This window comes from Colletotrichum phormii (assembly GCF_030913505.1).
Source record: "Colletotrichum phormii strain CBS 102054 chromosome Unknown BDP81scaffold_21, whole genome shotgun sequence".
Classification (NCBI taxonomy): Eukaryota; Fungi; Ascomycota; class Sordariomycetes; order Glomerellales; family Glomerellaceae; genus Colletotrichum; species Colletotrichum phormii.
In genome coordinates, this window is record NW_026851463.1 from 1 (window position 1) to 18,665 (window position 18,665).

General features: G+C 54.4%; 4 protein-coding genes across 4 annotated transcripts; 3 read left to right on the forward strand and 1 right to left on the reverse strand.

Moving 5' to 3' along the window:
- Positions 1–777, forward strand: BDP81DRAFT_270784 (uncharacterized protein; the record flags this gene model as incomplete). The annotated part of the gene is made up of 1 exon (XM_060582930.1): positions 1–777. A coding segment is annotated over one exon (777 nt), but the record flags the coding sequence as incomplete, so codon positions are not given.
- A 10,088-nt stretch (positions 778–10,865) lies between these two features.
- On the forward strand, positions 10,866–14,193 carry BDP81DRAFT_452983 (uncharacterized protein; the record flags this gene model as incomplete). The annotated part of the gene is made up of 4 exons (XM_060592792.1): positions 10,866–12,551; positions 12,591–12,873; positions 12,931–13,703; positions 13,738–14,193. The coding sequence occupies 4 exons, from the start codon at positions 10,866–10,868 to the stop codon at positions 14,191–14,193; spliced, it is 3,198 nt and encodes a 1,065-aa protein (XP_060441034.1).
- A 415-nt stretch (positions 14,194–14,608) lies between these two features.
- On the reverse strand, positions 14,609–16,917 carry BDP81DRAFT_356111 (15-O-acetyltransferase). The gene is made up of 5 exons (XM_060586305.1): positions 15,853–16,917; positions 15,288–15,763; positions 15,182–15,215; positions 14,984–15,105; positions 14,609–14,888 (listed from the first exon to the last, which is right to left on the reverse strand). The coding sequence occupies exons 1-5, from the start codon at positions 16,624–16,626 to the stop codon at positions 14,753–14,755; spliced, it is 1,542 nt and encodes a 513-aa protein (XP_060441035.1). The 5' UTR covers positions 16,627–16,917; the 3' UTR covers positions 14,609–14,752.
- Positions 16,918–17,199: 282 nt separating this feature from the next.
- On the forward strand, positions 17,200–18,508 carry BDP81DRAFT_499369 (Alpha/Beta hydrolase protein; the record flags this gene model as incomplete). Its single annotated transcript, XM_060595485.1, has 2 exons — positions 17,200–18,143; positions 18,253–18,508. The coding sequence occupies exons 1-2, from the start codon at positions 17,515–17,517 to the stop codon at positions 18,506–18,508; spliced, it is 885 nt and encodes a 294-aa protein (XP_060441036.1). The 5' UTR covers positions 17,200–17,514.
- Positions 18,509–18,665: the final 157 nt, after the last annotated feature.

Below are 18,665 nucleotides of genomic sequence, written 5' to 3' on the forward strand. Positions count from 1 at the left end.
CCAGACCACACGTCAACACTCTCGACGGTCCACAATCTAGGCAACCTCTACAAGAACCAGGGCCGACTCAAAGAGGCCGAGGCGATGTACGAGCGGGCTCTTCAAGGCAAGGAGAAGGCACTAGGGCCAGACCACACGTCAACACTCTCGACGGTCCACAATCTAGGCAACCTCTACAAGAACCAGGGCCGACTCAAAGAGGCCGAGGCGATGTACGAGCGGGCTCTTCAAGGCAAGGAGAAGGCATGGGGACCAGACCACACGTCAACACTCGACTCAGTCGAATGTCTAGGCAACCTCTACAAGAACCAGGGCCGACTCAAAGAGGCCGAGGCGATGTACGAGCGGGCTCTTCAAGGCAAGGAGAAGGCATGGGGACCAGACCACACGTCAACACTCTCGACGGTCAACAATCTAGGCCTCCTCTACTCGGACCAGGGCCGACTCAAAGAGGCCGAGGCGATGTACGAGCGGGCTCTTCAAGGCAAGGAGAAGGCATGGGGACCAGACCACACGTCAACACTCTCGACGGTCAACAATCTAGGCCTCCTCTACTCGGACCAGGGCCGACTCAAAGAGGCCGAGGCGATGTACGAGCGGGCTCTTCAAGGCTACGAGAAGGCACTTGGAGCAGACGCCATAAAGACCTATATTCCTGCCTTGAGCGCACTTCAAAATCTCGGCTCTTTGTTTGAGATGCTTGGCGAGAATAGCAAAGCTATCTCATACTACTCAAAAGCACAGAACGGCTTCTTATCCGTACTAGGGTCACAGAACGAACGGTGTACATATTTGTCTGAGAAAATAGGCTCATTGCAGCTTGTTATACAAGAGATGGATGTTTCGCTTCGCGTACAGAAGCCAGGACGAGGGCTGAAAGCCAAATGGAAGACATTGAAGGGACATCTGAAGAGGCGTTAGACACGCTTAAGACTATCTTACATACTACTTACAATAGAGCCATAATAATCATTACTGAGCCAATACACGCCCTTCCCCCAGACCAGCATCTATGAATTATAATCCGGTGCAATACGTGCATTACAGCGGGGCCTCTGCACAAGTGGATTTTCTGCGAATAGAAGCCAAACAGAACTGCAAGTGGGGTCAGCCTATTTGGACTGTTGGATGTACTTCAAATGATATGATAACAAATCGTACTGTGTAAGCGCCAAGAACTTTGTATGTCCGTGCGGAAAGAGATCAGAGAGTTGTAAAAAGGATGAAGCCCTTTTCGCTGACTACTGTAGCTTCCCGGTATTACACTTCTAGAAACCAACCCGCCTCAGCCACTGCTGAACCTTGCAAAAAGCGAGGCGCCAAGAAAGGAAGGAGAAAACACCCTGCCAAGTGGTTGAAAATGCGGGACCAAAATCAGCCAACAGCTCTTGGTATGATTGGCTCTATGACCAAAACAACTCGAAAGCCACTGCTTGCTTCGGAGAGGAAGCGTGGTCAGCTCGAAGCGCGTATGTAATGCATTTACGGTTCGCCGAGATTTGCTAGCCATGTCACCAAGAACAGCCAGAAGCTGCCAAGTCTGCAGCAAAACGAGAATGCTGACAGCTTCAACCAGAGAATTGTTCCATCCGCGAGTGCAGAAGCGATGTTTTCATGTCTTTGCGAAGTGTACAGGAGGTGTATACATAGTTCGGGTTTCAAGTGAATCTACACAAATGACTGAGGACTAGATCGCAATCGAATCCATCTTATAAGAAAACCCCGAGTCCCAATAGCTACAATATTGCAATATCAAAAGATCATGTTATCTCACTATTAGTGAGACACATTGACGCGAAGCACAGCCGTTACCGTTGTGGAATGCCGGGCTCAGTTTTGCCAAATCTGATGAAGAAGGCTGTGACTTCGAGGCGAAAAAGACGGCCTACGAGATCCTTAGGATGTGTGATCGAGCTACGTATCAGCAGGCCAAAGGGTGGAGGAAACCTCGGCGTATCCGACGCTGGGGCATGTTGCCTCCGAGTCCGCAAGAGCCGAACCCAACGCGTTGATTACATGAATGAATGGAATTTGACACCAATTCATCGTCAGCGGAATTGATGGCTTCCGTTCTTCTGCTAGGCATCGAAGAACGACGTAAGAAGACAATCAAATCCACGATACCTGAGGCAAGAGACATGAAGCAGGCTACGAAGTCGCTCGGCTTTGGCTGGTACCACTCAGAGGCATCTCGTTGCATGGCTCATTGTTACATACTATGTACACCGAATAAGTTTGGCACAGAAAACCTGCTGCCCTGTTTTCACACTACTGAGCATCAGCTCTGCAGGCTGGTGGTTCTGCTCTGTGTCTTCCATTCACGCCCGATTTCAGGATGACTGTGCCGTCATAAACGGGTTCGTCACGTTTGCGAACCAAAGTAGCAGAGAAATGTGGCCCATCTCAGAAAGTCTCGGTCCTTCGAATAGGCCAGCTGAACGAGGATCCTCAGGGGTAATGGCCGTTTAACAATAGATTGACTAGGAGTATGCATGAGTTGACTGATATCAGCGTAATGTAATCTTGCCATAACGGGTCTACCAAGTTTGCAAGGGGGTTGTATTTCAATGTTGGCACCAAATAGGGGTAAAGGATCAACGCGAACACATATAAAGACCACGAGACGGTCGACAGGACCCCAGTGAACAATCGCCATCACATACACAGCAAGACGAAGCATCAAACTTACATAGATATGGCTGTCGCCGATAATACCGAGACGAATGTCGATGAAGGCCGTGGAGCATACGAGACCACGGGCGCTCCGAAGCCACCACCTCGTCCAAAGCCGAGATAGGAAGTGAAAAGGTCTGTTATTTGGAAACCTTACAATAAACGCGCCCTGACACCGCGCGTCATAACGCAGGCCCAACTTTGGATGCACAAGAATTTATGGGATACCATAGACGGAAGTATTAGACCATGTAGAAGTACGCCAATCTATTTTAGGACACTCGCAGGAGGGAGCAGAGTCACAAAAATAGCTATTGTACACTTTCAACATTAGTCAGCCGGGAGGGAAAAGGAGCTTGCGTTCGGATTGTCAATCACACCTTTTGTTAAGACACTCCAGAGGAAAATCTAACAATTCGTTCACTGACGTATACATAAGCTGTTTATTTCGGAATAGTGTGCCATGCCGTGCCCCGTCGCGCACCATCCTACTACTTGATCCGTGTATCTTACTCGGTGGGCTTAAAGATCTCGTATTCCATCGGTTTTGTTCTTAAGCCCTGGTTCCCTCAGATCTGAAGGGCGATTTGAGGAGGAGAACGCATGAACTTCCGAGGTCCGGCAAAGAGAAAAAATGGCACTCGGGTACGATTTCTGCGGTGTTGACTGTCGCATCCTTCTGAGCTTGACGGAGTTGACCTGGGTGGCGATCTGACTTTAATCACCGAAACAATCGGACATTCACCAGAAAGCGCCAGGTACGTCTAATCAAGGCAGTTCCATGCGTATGCAGCTAGGAAGAAAACCAAAAAGGCTGCAAAGTGGCCATAGTCGGCGCCATGCGCACCAGCTGCGCTGACGGGGATCGCCGCGGTTGTGGACACTGTCGGTCTATGGTAGGTCCACGGCGGCTGAACATCACCACCAGGCGTCGTTGTCGCAAGACTGGCCATGGTGCTTACACTCGATGTATTGTGGCCGACGGTGGCGTTCCAGAACTGAAGGGTGGATTCCAGCCTGTCGGGAAGTGAAGTTGTGTGAACTGCTGTCGAGGTTGGCGCAACGCTGTCCATGGCAAAAGTGCATACTCGAGGTGGTTCAGTTACTGTGCTTGACGGTGGCTGGGTGGAGTCGCTTGTAGTAGTAGCAGTATACAGATTTGCAAACGCCCAGATCTCCATGGTGACGTATTATAAGTGATTTAGTTTAATGCATACACAAGGAGGCTACGAAGTCCCGCATTCATCATCCAATTATATAACTTATAGCATTCATAGCTTAACGCTAATATTGGCTGCAGACGCACTATTGGCTTACATACCACACGAGCTCATTTACCTCAAAAACCGAAGCCGATGGGATTGCTGTCAAATGTGGCTGATATGATCAGCCTTCATGAACATACATAGTCCCGGCACCGCCAGACCCAGAAAATCTTTATCGCCTCCACCTTGTACCCTCGGAAAATGACACCATCATCACTACCAGATTCCCTTGTGCAGTACGGGCGAACGATTGCCGATGTTTATGAAGATCTTTTGCTCTCTCCTGCTGGTGCAACATCCCCTTCTGCGTCATCAGTATATCCACGAAGCGTGCCCAAAACTAGCATGTTTCGACTGAGGCTGGAGAAGGCGAGCATGTTTGCGGGAAGCAATGTTATAGAAAGCCTGCCGTCGCCGTTCCGCCCCGAAAGCGCGTTTTCTACCGTCAGCATACTATTGTTGTCAGGCCAGACGGTTAGTCTGAGAGACCTCGAAATAGACAAATGCAAGCCTGGATTTAGGGGCCACAGTTCATACAAAGCGGAAAAGCAGGAGAAGCATTGCGCCTTTGCTCGGCCATGATATCGAAAAAGCAGCATCCCTCACAGAAAGCATCAGTAAACGAGGGTTAGGGTCACTACTGCCAGGACCCTCCAGATGTGGGTTAGTATGGGCTAGGAAGGGGGACATAGGCAACAAAGGAACAGCTCGTATACATATCACGCAGGGAGCATATATCTAGCTAGAGGGCAGATTTCAGTAATTTTTCCTTTTGAACCTAACAGCAGTCGGCCTCTGAGAGCTTCCAACTTCCCTCTCGCCTAATTTTTCTTGGCATCTACTGTTAGTGTAATAAGTGGGCTACCACCAAAATCCTTAACAGTTGAAAACCCTTCACCTCTCCTCCGGCGCCCTCCCGCGATGGCCTCGCAGCCTCCGGCGGGCTCTGGACCGTTGCCGACCTCCTCGGCCGGCCTTGATCGAGGCTCTGGACCCTCTTCAGAGCCGCCCCCATCCTCAAGGGCTAAACGCCGCCGCGAAACCGAGGCCCAGCCACTCCGGCCCAGCCTCGTGGGAAGCCAGCCCGACGCCCCAACAACAACCCCCTTAACGGCTAAGGGGCCCTCGACTATGACTGGGACAGCTACTGGAGCTGTCCTTACAGCTCTTAATGAAGAGGCTAAGCACTATGAAGCCCTAAATGACGTCTTTATGGCTATTGCTCAGTCTGTGGACAACGTGATCTCTTGCTTTGAGGGGCCTAGGAAGCAGATTGCAAAAGAAGCTACAACCTATGTAATCCAAGCCTTGAAGAGGATTATGGGTAACGAGACTACGGCTCCGGCTCCGAGCCGGAAATGGACTGACGTAGTAGCCTCGGCTTCAACTACAGCCGTGGCCGTAGCCCCGACCCGTACCCGAATCCCCTCCCGGCCCGAAGTCCAGACACAGAGTCTGACGGAGACCCGGGCCCAGGCTCTATCCCAACCGAAGGAGGACCTCCGGGTCTTTACCCGTATCCCAGAAGAGGGCCTAGCGGCTGCTAGGAAGCACGCCCCCTTCGCCCTACGCCGGACAGTCTGCCAGGCCCTTAGGCTCCAGCTGGCAGATATCCCACACATCTACCATATTGCAACTGGCTACTCACTGAGACCCCTGAATAAGCAGGTCCAGCAAGCCCTCCTTGCAAACAAACAGAAACTAGCAGAGTGTCTTGGAGCCTATAAGGTTGAGACCCCTACTAAGTGGTTTACCTACGTCGTCCCACGTTGCCCTGCTAAGATGTGGACTCTTGATGGCGACGCCCTTGACCCAGCTACTCTGGTAGAAGATGAGGTCCTTGCCCAAACAGGACGTAAGCCTACCCGGGCCCAGCAGTCCCGGCTAGGTGTAAACCCTATTACAAACGAAGTCTCCTGGGTCATCTCCTTCTCTGTGGAAGTACCACCCTTCAGACTGTTTAACCAAAGCAGCAGGTCTCAGCTTATCCAAAAGAAGAAGACCCTAATCAGACACGACCCTGGATGCCAGGGATATCATTCGAACCGATACTGTAACCGACAGCCGCTCTGTAGCAACTGTAGCAGGCCCTCGGGATCCCACGAGACTGGGCCCTGCATAGCTAGACCGAAGTGCGCCAACTGCTCCGGTCCCTTCCAAGCTAACCATAAGGACTTTCCAGCAAGGCCCCTAGTGGTTAATGGCTCCCCTACCCTCCCAGACCGGAAGGAACTCTCCCGGATCCGTAAGGCTGGTCAGAAGGCCTATGAGGCCCTCTATCAGAGCAGCCAGGCTGGCACCCAAGCCAGCAACACCCAGCAACCTAGCAACAGCCTAACGAGCCATCAGCCCGGCTCAAAGCGCCCACGCGCCCCTACCCCTATCCAGGACTCAATTGTTGTAGCGGACGTTAGTGATGCGGCTAGCTGTAGCAGCATGGATGAAGATGAGAATGGGGCTGAAGCAGAAGGGCTGCAAGCCCCTGACGACCCAGCCCTACCCCCCCTACCCAGCCAACCTACCCTAGCTACCTCAAGCAGCAGGGCTCAGCGGGTGGCGCAGAAGCCTGATTACAACGTTATTAATGCCTACACCCACCTCGACCTCGACTCAGAGCAGTAGGCTCAGGCCAGCCTCCCCACGGGTACTACGAGTCGCCCAGTGTAACGTGGGGAAGAGAAGCCCAGCTCATACAGCTCTCCTAGAGCTCTGCTGGGCGGATCAGATCGATATAGTACTGATCCAGGAGCCCTGGATAGGCTATAGAGATAAGATGCAAATCAACACACACCCAGGCTATAACTCTTATATCCCAGTTGACTTCTGGAACAACAGAGATACAAGACCTAGGGTTATGACCTATATACGCAAGAGTCTAAGACTACAAATACAGCAACAAAGGCCTACCCAAACGAGAGATATCTTATGGGTTAAGGCTGGCAACTTCACTGTTATCAACGTATATAGGCCGCCAGGTGAGCCGACAAACCACACGACTACTGCTCTCCTAGGATACTATCCGCCAGAAAGAGCCCTTATAGCAGGGGACTTTAACGCCCGCCACCCTACCTGGGAACCAGGCTCCCCTAGCCGGAATCGGGGGGACGATATTGCAGAGTGGGCTGAAGGCTACGATCTTTCGTTTATTGGGGAGGTTGGGGTCCCTACCCATACTCATAGGCATACCCTCGACCTAACATTCTCAAATATCCCCTTTGCTGAGGCTTATATTAGCCCACACCTGCACCCAGGGGCTGACCACCAAGCTATCACAACAACTATCCCTATAGGCAAGGCCCAGGAACAGAAACGCCAGACTGGACACCTCTCAGTCCCAGAGTCAGCCCTACCCCGACTTATCGACCTAGTAAGAGCTGGATCCTCAGCCTTACCTACCCTAGGGGAAGTACCTAGTCCAGCAGAGCTGGACACTCTAGCTACCCAACTAGTCAGCCTCTTCTATACAGCTATTCAAGCTGTAGGTAAGAGACGGACAAATCAGGGTAGGGGAGCCCCCTGGTGGACAGAAGAGTGTGCAGAAGCCCACCGAGCTGCTATCGAGGCTAGGCGCCAGCAGGCCCAAGAACCTGGGCTAGTTATACCTCCCCCCATCCTAGAGGAGCAAAAGATCTTCTTAACAACTGTTAGAAGGGCAAAACGCGCTTACTGGACTACTAAGATCGAAGGGGCTAAGACAGACCAAGACCTATATAAGATAGTAGGCTGGCGGAAGGCTGGCTTAGCTGTTAAAGGCCCGCCTCTTATAGTGGAAGGTCAGACAATCGACAACAGCTACGATAAAGCCCAGGCCCTACGAAAGGCCTTACTAGAGAGATTTAACGCTACAGACGACTTACCTGGGGACCCTTTCGCTATCCCAGTAGTTGCACGGCGTCTAATGCCCTGGCAGGATGTGGTCAGCATGGAAGAAGTACGCCAGGCTACTCTAACAAAGACTACAACCCCTGGGATTGACGGGATTACTACAAATTTACTACAGCAGACCTGGGAATCAGTAGCTAGGCCTATACAGCAGCTCTTCCAGGCCTGTATTCAAGTAGGCCACTTCCCCAGACCGTTCCGCAAAGCAGAAGTTGTCATGACCCAGAAGCCAGGGAAAACAGACTTCTCGAAGACTGGGTCTTGGCGACCGATATCCCTTTTATCCTGCTTGGGTAAAGGCCTAGAGCGGCTAATAGCAAAAAGGATGACCTACTTTACTATCCTAGAAGGGGTTGCTAGCCCGCAGCAGGTTGGAGCACTACCAGGGAGGGCTGCAGTCGACCTAACAGCCTGTCTGACCCACGAGATCGAGAGGGCTCTAGACTTGGGGCTCACTGCAACTCTTGTAACAATGGACGTTAAAGGGGCTTTTGACTCTGTCCTAAGAAACCGACTTGTTATCAGGCTACGACAGCAGGGCTGGCCTAAGCATCTGATTAGGCTGATCTTCACCTTTACCTCTAGCCGAGCAGCCCGGGTCAGGCTAGAGAATACAACTACAGAGGATTTCCCTCTATCCTGTGGGCTACCACAAGGCTCCCCACTATCTCCTATTATCTTTCTATTATATATAGCTGATATCCTAGCCGACGATCAGAAGCTACGGTTCGGCTATGCGGATGATATAGGTTTAGTAGCTACTAGCCCATCGCTAAAAGAAAATGCTATAGCTCTAGGCCAAGAGATCACTCATATACTTAACTGGGGCACTGATAACAAGGTTGCTTTTGACCCAGCTAAGTGTGAGGCAGTCCACTTCAGCAGGAAACATAAACAGACAAAAGACCTACCAGATATACAAGCGAGGGGCCTAACTATCAAGGCCTCAGCTAGGCCTGTACGATGGCTAGGAGTCTGGTTTGACAAGAGACTCACCTTCCGTCACCATGTCGAAACTAAGGTGGCGGCAGCAAGGAAGGTAGCCCAGTTCCTTCGGCACCTAACAAATACTAAAGGGGGGCTCCCAGCAGCCGCAGTACGAAAAGCGGTTATTGCCTGTGTCCTTCCAACAGCCCTATATGGAGTTGAGACCTGGTATGCGGGCATAACCAAACCAGCCCTAAACAGCGGCACAGATACTGGCAGTAGTACTGCTTTACAGATAGCTACAGTTGGTACAGGACAGAAGGGCCTGGCCCGTAGAGTTAGCAAAGTTATTACAGCAGCAGCAAGGGCTATCCTGCCTGTCTGGAGAACCACACCGACCAGCACCCTCATCCGAGACGCTGGCCTTCCTACAGCAGAGGTAGCCCTCGAAGCAGCGCGACTACGCTTCGCTATACGCCTGCGGAAGGTTGACCAACAGCATCCCTTGGTCCCAAGGCTGCTACAGCCAGGGTGGCAACAGACCAGGCTCCAAAGAACAGCTGGCCTGTTACCTAAGTGTCCAAAGCCAGCACTCCTACAGTGTCAAGTTGGGATGTTGACGCAGGGTGGAAGCTCTCAGAGGCCAACTGCAGTTAGTGGTAGAATGATGAATTACTGAAGTCTGCTCCTCCCTCGACGTGTACTCCCTGCGCTGTATATATATCTGAGCTGTTCCTTTGTTGCTTGGACTCCTTACTACCTCTTACTAGCCCCTATCCGGGAGGGCTCTGACATACAGCCGCAATACCTCCCAGGGTCTTATGACCTTATAGTTACACAGACGAAGGATGTAGCAGCTAGGATCTTCCAGGCCTGGCTCAAGACTGTGCCAGGTCAGCATACAGTCGTATACTCAGACAGTTCCAAAGCTCCTGACGGAGCTACAGGGTACGGCTTTGTTATCTACCGCAACAATAAACGTATAGCCCAGGGCTGCGACCGTCTCGGCTTAGCAGAAGTGTTTGATGGTGAGGCGGAGGGGGCGAGGGCTGGGCTCCGACGGGCCCTTCAGACCTCCCAAGGCCAGCCTATACACATCTGCATCGACAATACCAGCGTTATTCAGGGGATTCGCGGTAAGGTCCCAGACTCCTCACAAGCGGCCTTCCTTGAGATCCAGGAGGTAGCTAGGATACACGATATACAAACCCATTGGTCTCCTGGGCACCAAGGTATTAAAGGAAACGAAGAAGCAGACAGCCTAGCTAAGGAGGGAACAACTCTACCAGTCCTTAGGGGCCAACTAGCTACTCTATCAGGTATCAAGTGGCTTGCTAAAGAGCGGCCAAGACGCCAATATAGACGATGGTGGAAACAAGAGGCAACTCCCCGCTATACCCAACTAGGGCTCAAGGCTACCCTTGCTTGCCCTCCTGAACTTGGCCTCCCTAGGGATACCCTTCATCACCTCCTCGCGGCACGGTCAGGCCACGGGGACTTTAAACAATATCACCAACGCTTTAACCACACAGAAGCACTACTCACCTGCTCCTGTGGATGGGTTAAGGAGGCAGACCATCTAGTCTACTGCCGAAAGACCCTACTGAGGAGGCAACAGTGGCCCACCCTCTACCCCTACAGCCGCCAGGAGCCCGTAGGACCTATAGGGTCCCTCGATCGCTACTTCAAAGGGCTAATCACTGACTCTGAAGGCTTCCAGGCCTTCCTTTGCGTGACAGACTTCTTCCAGAAGATCTGCCCGCGGTACCAGGAGATAGGTCATAACCTATCCTCCAAACGACAAACTACCTCTATTAAGAAACCAGATGGTTATAACGGAACTAGGGCACCAGTGGGAACTAGGGATGGATAGAACACATAGTAGCTCACGAGCAAGATTTGGAGGACGTCAGGATACGGCGTGTACTATATAGTATATAGCTAGAGCCTGCGACCCTTCACGCCACATACCCTCCGGGAGGTCTGCCGCAAGGGCGGCTGCGCCCTTGCCGCCATGGCGTTAAATAGAACAACAACAACAACAAGGCCGCGCATGAACTGCTTTCGGAGGCTCTGCCATCTTACATGGTCCCGGCGCAGTTCATCCCGGTGTCTCAAATGCCAATAAACGCATCGTGGACCGACGTGCGGCGCCTGCAAGAGTTGGCAGCTGATCTCCCTCTAGAGGTGTTGACTCTTCTGGGTCCTTCCCCTTCACTCCCGTCAATCAACCAAGAGTCCCTAACTGAAACGGAACTCAAACTACAAGAATTTTGGGCTACCGTCCTCGCCCGTGAGCCTAGCCAGCTAGGTCTCGATGACAGTTTCTTCCACATTGATGGCAGTTCTCTCGAAGCCATTCGCCTCGTCGGTCTCGCTCACGCCCAAGGTCTGGATCTGACGGTTCAGCAGATTTTGCAGAGTCCCAAGTTGAGAGACCAAGCGGTTTCGCTCAGGCCTCCTGCCGAGTTTGCGTCAGAAGGCGGACCCATTCCCCCACTGTCACTGCTCAACCCAGAGACGGATCGCCGCACAGCGCTTCAGTATGCTGCCAAGCTTACCGATGTCGAGCCGAGCCAGATCGAAGATATCCTCCCGTGCACACCTTTGCAAGAGGGCCTACTGACCATGACTGCTCAGCGTGAGGGAGATTACGTTGCGCGCAGCGTGTACCGCCTTCGCGCTTCGACTGATCTAGATCGCTTCAGGAGAGCGTACGAGGAGGTGGTGACCAAGGCACCGACTCTGCGCACCCGAGTGGTGAGTCTCCTCGATGATAGACTGGTCCAGGTTGTTGTCAACGAATCTTTCCAATGGGGTCCCGTCCTGGACATGGACTCTACCTCTTCCTTCGAGAGTCAGACTCTGGGCCAGGCCCTCGGATCAGCATTGTCCTTCTTTGCTCTGGCCGAAAGCACCCAGGAGGCAGCGACGTACTTCGTCTGGACGATTCATCACGCTCTCTATGACGGCTGGTCGGCGCCCCTCATCTTGGACGCCATCGAGCAGGTCTACAACGGCGGCCAGTCACCAGTCTTTGTCCTTTTCCGGGGCTTCTTAAAACACGTGCTCCAGCAGGATAGCACAGCCGCTGAGGACTTCTGGCGAGTTCAATTTGATGGCGGCGACAGCGCCGTTTCCTTCCCCGCGCTCCCCGACCCCTCCAAGGTGCCCCTTGCCGATACCGTTATGGACCGTCTTGTGAACCTTGACTGGCTCCGCGGCAACACCACACCCGCAACAGCTGTCCGCACAGCCTGGGCTATTCTGCAATCCCAGATCTCTGGATCCAAGGATATCGTCTTTGGTGCAACCTTGACGGGCCGACAAGCCGATGTCGCTGGCGTGGAGCGCATGACGGCGCCAACCATTGCCCCGCTTCCCGTACGAGTGATGCTACAAGACGATGAGAATGTGGAGGATATGCTGCACTTGATCCAGAAGCAGATGGTGGACATGCTTCCTTTTGAGCAGTTTGGTGTTCAGAACATTAAGCGCGTGTCCGCCGCTGCTCGCGATGCTTGCCAAGCGCAAACGCTTCTGCTGATCCAACCTGCCGGTCAAAACTTGTCACTGAGGCAGAACGGCCTCATGTCTCACGTCTCTGGTTTCGTTCACGAGACCAAGTCCTATGCCCTCACGCTCTACTGCTACCTCGAGGCCGATGGCGTGCACATCTATGCGGTGTTTGACTCATCGGTGATCAAGGCGGAGCGGGTGTCCAGGATACTTGGACAGTTTGAGCACATCTTGAAGCAATTATGCGACGCAGAGAAGCTTGCTTTGAAAGTCTATGATCTTGAGGTAGCTTCCCCACAAGATATGAAAGACATGTGGCGCTAGAACGCTCAAGTCCCCCCGACAATGGACCGCTGTGTGCACGATATGATAATCGACCGCGTCCATCAACAGCCCGAGGTGGAAGCCATCCATGCATGGGACGGCGACCTGACATACGCACAGCTAGATGCCCTTTCGTCGACTTTGGCTCGCCACCTTATCAAGCTCGGGGTCAGCCAGGACATGATTGTGCCCCTCTGCTTCGAGAAGTCCATGTGGACTCCCGTGGCTGTGATGGGCGTCATGATTGCCTCGGTCCTGCGCAGGAACCAGCCATCTAGACTTTGTACGTCCGATGAACTGAAGGTGGTAGTCTTGGATCAAGATGCTGCATACTCTCGAGGCTGGTGGGTGCGTCTGTATCCCCCTGGACGAGGACCGGAGAAACGACTGGCTGCCTCGATCAACCACATGGGGGCCAACATGCTCAATCTCAACGCCACGACCCATCGTCTTCTAAACCCGGCGACACTCCCGGCCGTCAACAATCTAATCTCCTTGGGCGAGCCAATTCGCAAGGAAGACGTCGAGATCTGGACACCGGGAGTCATCAAGCAAGCCTACGGCCCCGCCGAGTGCACACCCATCTCGACCGCCCTACGCGGGGAGGCCGGCGACCAGCCAAATGTCGGCATCGGCAGCGGGCTGGACTCTCTCAGATGGGTCGTGGACCCGGATACCGGTCGACTAATGCCGCCAGGAATCATGGGAGAACTCTGGCTTGAGGGCCTCATTGTCGGCGCCGGGTACCTGAACGAAAAGGAAAAGACGGCGGCCGCTTTCGTCCATGATCCGGCATGGCTACTGAGGGGAGGAGGCGGCGTTCCAGGCCGTCAGGGCCGTCTTTACAGAACTGGCGACCTCGTACGACAGCTCGATGACGGACGTCTAGTGTTTGTCGGACGCAAAGACACCCAGGTCAAGATCCGCGGCCAGAGAGTCGAGCTGGAAGACATTGAGCACCACCTCCACCGCGTCATGGTCTGCCGGCATGAGAACGCCACCCTGGTTGCCGAGGTCATCAAGCCGGGAGGCCAGGAGCCCATTCTTGTGGCCTACGTCGCAGCGCGCCATCAAGGCGCCGCCCGCGTTCGAGGGTTTCACGGCGGCGAACCTGTACGTTGCGGCCTGCGTGCAAGCGCTCGCGCAGCTCCGCGATACAGACGACGTGGTAACGACGATGACGGTGTCGGGTCGCTCCACGCTCCCGCCCGCGCTGGCCAACGTCGTCGGCCCTACCGTCAACATGGTGCCCCTGCGCGTGCGGCTTGACTCCGGCAAGACATTCAAGGGCACGCCCGAGGCGACGTGGCGACCCGAGGAGCGCCGGTCAACGTACATTGTGCATTTTCAGAACTCGGAGCCGTTCACAGTAAATATGATGGGAGATGGCGAGTGCTGCCAGGAGCTTGGCTGGTTCGGGCCGGACAAGGTGTGGGAGCACTCGGAGGAGGTATGGCTCATCGCGCGGCCGGATCCGGAGACTGAGACGTGGAACCTGTGGTACAGCGCCAACACGGTCAAATTTAGCCTAGAAAGGCTGGAGGAACTCATCCGGGAGCTAGAGGCTGTCGTCGAGAAGATTGTAGAGGACGCGGCGAAATGAGTGGATGGTTCTTGTGGCTGAAGACTTGGTAGTTTTTGTAAAGAGTGTGGCTATTATCTCCATCAGAATTTCGGGCATACTATGAATCTTTCTTTGAATTTTTCAATGAAACTGTTGATTATTTGTCGTGTCACATTCCCCCATTTCCAATATTTCATACAAAGAGCTAAAGCCGTTCTTTATTAATTACTTTTCAGAAAAAGAAGGACCGAAGGATAGTTGGTAAAGTTGATAGCATAAGGCAAGCAAATGATGCAACTCTATTCTGGATGCCATGTTCTTCAACCATCTTAAGCTGGCTTCCAGTTTCCTCATGCCAACACATCACACTGTCCAATGTTCTTCAGTTTGCGAATTTCTAGAAGGTCTCTTTCAGAGAATCTCTCCGATCTACAGGTCATGCTCTCATGAACATTTTCAGGTGAACCAAACTTTAATTATTACTCTTTGTTCATGTCTACTCTGTGAGCTCGTGAAGACATCGTCTCAAGTCTCGTATCGACCAGCGCCATCACCTTCATTCGGCAGCAACCCATTCAAGATTCAATGTAGGCTCCAATTACTGCTCCGCAAACTTCAGCATGAACCCCGCAATATAACCAAGAAATTCCTCTGCGAGAGTCTCATCCAGGCGGCCGTCGTTGAAGCAGATGGAGAGGCCAGTGACGCCCTTCCAACCGTCCATTCTGATGAGCCTATGCAAGGGATATTGGTCAGCAGGTCGCCAGCAACAAGCGCAACCCAGAGAGGCGAGAGATAGTCAAGGTTCATGAGCAATACATGTACTTACACGTCGGAGAGATAGGTGTCAAGGTGGAACAAGCAGCTTTCCACGACCAGCAGCTTCTCGCCGACGGCGTCGAGCACCTCTCCAGGGACATACTTGTCCACGATGCCGTCGCTTGCAAAGACCTATCATGGAAGCCTGGTGTCAGTATGCCGAGGCCGGTCACAGCGAAGATAATCCATTGGAAGGCAAGATACTAACTGGAAAGCTAGTGGGCGGAATCGATGGCGGTGCACTGGTCAAAAGACGTATCAGCCGATATACCTAGCTACTGACCGAACATTGACGTGAAAGGGGGGTAACTCACGAAACCAGCACGCTCGCGAGGAAGTTGCCCTTGGCCTGGTCGACGGCGAGCTGGAACTCATTCCGCAGCCAATACTCGTAGCCCTCCTTGACGTGCGATGCCAGCGCCCCGAGCGTAGCCCGGACGGCCTCGGCATTGCTCTCATCTACGACCCACTCGCGCAGCGGTGCGAACTCCACCGAGGCGCCGGCCTGGCACGAGCCATAGCGCCCCGCCGCGTCGCCTCGGAGGTAGCGCCTGCCATTGACGGGCAGTGGGGAGGCGAGCGCGACGGAATCCGGGGCGTCGGCCGGCAGAGGCCGGGCGCGGAGGAGGGCGAGGACCATGGCGGCGTGGCCGAGGTGAGTCACGGTGAAACTCGGGCCAAGACGCGTCTTGATGGCTGCCTTGATGGCAGCGCTCTGCTCGGCGGCGAATGTGCGCCATATCGTGCGAGGGGCGCCAGTACCGGCAGCAACAGGGAGGCCCCAGCTAGACTTTGAGGGATTAGTTGTAGTAATGCAGCGGAGGGAGGTGAATGTTCGGATGTTGTGTGAAGGAAAGGAACTTGAAGGAAGAGACTCACTCCGCTTTCGAGTAGGGCTGCAATGAACTTGTCCCGGGTCTTCTCGTAGTCCTCGCCAAGAGCGCCGACATCGACCTTACAGGCATCGAGAACGGGCACGTTCAGATTAGCAACCTCGCTACCCCAAGCGTACTGCGACGATGCCGGCTCGGCCTCACCAGCGCCCAGCTGTTCCCCGAGACGACGCAGCAGGTCCCCCACGAAGACGCGCGCGCTAATGCTATCCCAGTGGATGTGATTGAAGACGCCGAGCATGTCCACGCGGATGCCAGCTTCCAGCAGCGCTTCCGCGTCCTGCACGTCAGCCACAACGACGAGCGTCACGGGCGGGAGGGACTTGGCGGGGTCGATCTGGCGCTGCTTGCCGATCTCGGCCGCGACCTGCAGGCCGGTCTGGGATGTGGACCTTGCGGTAACGGCGGCCCGGGCCCATTGCAGGGCCTCGGCATCGGACGTCGGAGGAGTGTAGGTGATGTGCGGGGGCCCGTACTCGGAGGCCCAGGCAGTGGTGCAGGCGACCTCGGGGTGGTGGAATCGGACGTGGAGCAGCGCGTCGGCGAGATGGCGCGCGAGGCCGGCCAGGGAGAAGCCGACAGCTTCAATACGGAGGGTGGTGCTAAGGTAATTATCATATTGCCCGCGGGAGTTGGGGCCGCGCAAGCCAACCCACGCTTCGGTGCCGAGCCCGAGGCGCCGTACGGCACGGGGGTCATCCGGCGACGGGTGCCAGCGGAAGGTAGCAGGATCAAGCCGAGGGATAGGGGGAAGGGACATTATCAGGAGACAAAGGTGATGTCTTGGGAGAAGATGTGTAAGATAAGGTAGATAAAAGAAGAAAAATCCCGTAGTCAAAAAGTGATGTACGAAATCTTGCTCAGTTGAATGTCAAGTGAGGTGAATCGAATGGATGGATAAGTTCACTTATTTGACTGCGGTCTGCCAAAGTCTGTACCAGAAGCCAGAGGCCAGAAGCTGTCGGTGACCTAACACTTGCTATGTATTCTCTTTAATGTCATGAAATACCAAACTATGAGGGCTTTCAATCGCGTCAAAGTTGGCATGTCGAGATCAAGTCTGATTGTACGACACAACACACACCCCCCTCCCTATCCCCAATCAAGAATGTCCACTTCGCCTCCACCGCACTAGTCGGACCAGGATAAGGTACACTGCATGACTGCATCAGAACGGGTCCCGATAGTACACGGTGCTGTCTACTGTGAGGACATTCATGGGAAAACGCCCCTCGAGGGGTTTCCTTAGACGGATCCTAGGACTGCAGGAGTCCCTAGCTGCTGTCAAGTTCGGACGAGCGCGATAGCTTTACGGACCATGTCACTCGTCACTTGCATGTAGCTTGTTGCCTCCATAGATCGATCTCGACCACTGTCACCATCGCCGGCGACTCCAAGTCGCCTGCCACGAAGATTGGCAAAGGCAGCAACCGTCACGAACGCCGCAAAGATACAGCCGATGCCTCATCATCAAGGATCTAGGGACGTCCTCCTTATTCACCTCGATATCTGCGATGCCATGTTTCTCACATAAATCGTCTCGTCGTCTCTCCTCTCCCCAGGATCAATCTATACACATGGACGCGGCTCACTTACACACACACTCCTCATCTTATCCCATCCCTCTACAACCCGTATACACTTCATCATGCTGCTCCCTCGACCCTCTTTTGACTCGGAGCTCGCGCCTATCCAAGCTGCCTTTGAGCCGTTCGGCCCCATCACCCCCGAGTTCGTCATCACGCATCACGCCCGCACCGACCGTGCCTTAGAAGCCCCACACATTGCCGCCTCGGAAACAATACGCGACCGGCCTCTCACGCACTCCGAGCATACGGCTCCTGGCCTTGGCCCCGACGACCCTCCCATCGCGCTCTCCATCTTCACGCCCAACAATACCACAGTGACTGGTAACCATCAGCGGCCTTGCATCTTGTATGCGCACGGCGGTGGCCTCATTTTCCTACACCGCCTCGTCGGTCTCTCGCAGCCGCTGGACTGGGCCGTGGCCACTGGCGCCGTGCTTGTAAGCATCGAATACCGCCGCGCGCCGGAGGACCCGCAGCCGGCGGCGTCGGACGACTGTTTCGCGGCGCTGAAGTGGGTGCAGGCGTCAGCAGACGCGCTGAGCATCAACGCTGCGCGCATCCTGGTGGCCGGTCAATCGGCAGGCAGTGGGCTGGCTGCCGGGCTGGCGCTGCGGGCGCGCGACGCGGGGCTTGAACCTCCGGTGCACGCGCAGATGCTGCCGTGCTCAATGCTCGACGACAGATGCTAGTCGTTCAGCTGCGTGCAGTTCGACGGCGGCGTAGAGCCGTTAGGGTTAGGGTTAAGCGTGGGGCATCGCACTGTGCGGGCCCGCCGGGGCCGGGGCGGGCGTGGTGAGCTCCTACTGGGCACCGGCGTGGGCCGAGACACTGGTGGGGCTACCGCCCGCGTACATCGAGGCAGGCTCCGCCGAGTTCTGCCGTGACGAGGCTGTGGAGTACGCGTCGCGGCTATGGGCGGCCGGGGTCTCGGCGGATTTGCACGTGTGGGCGGGCGGCTTCCACGGGTTCGACGAGATGGCACCGGACTCATGGCTGGGGCGTCGGGCCATCGCGGCCAAGCTGGAGTGGGTGCGGCGGGTGCTGATGGAGTGATGGTACCTTATTGAGGGTGAGCGGGTATACGTATGGCGTCAACAGGCGTACCATGTAGTGAGCTGTCAAACTCATAGCCGGCACGGGATTGAGAAAAAGAATGTCTTCATGTTCGGATACGAAGGGGCAAAGAAAAGGTAGAAATTCTGAGACATGG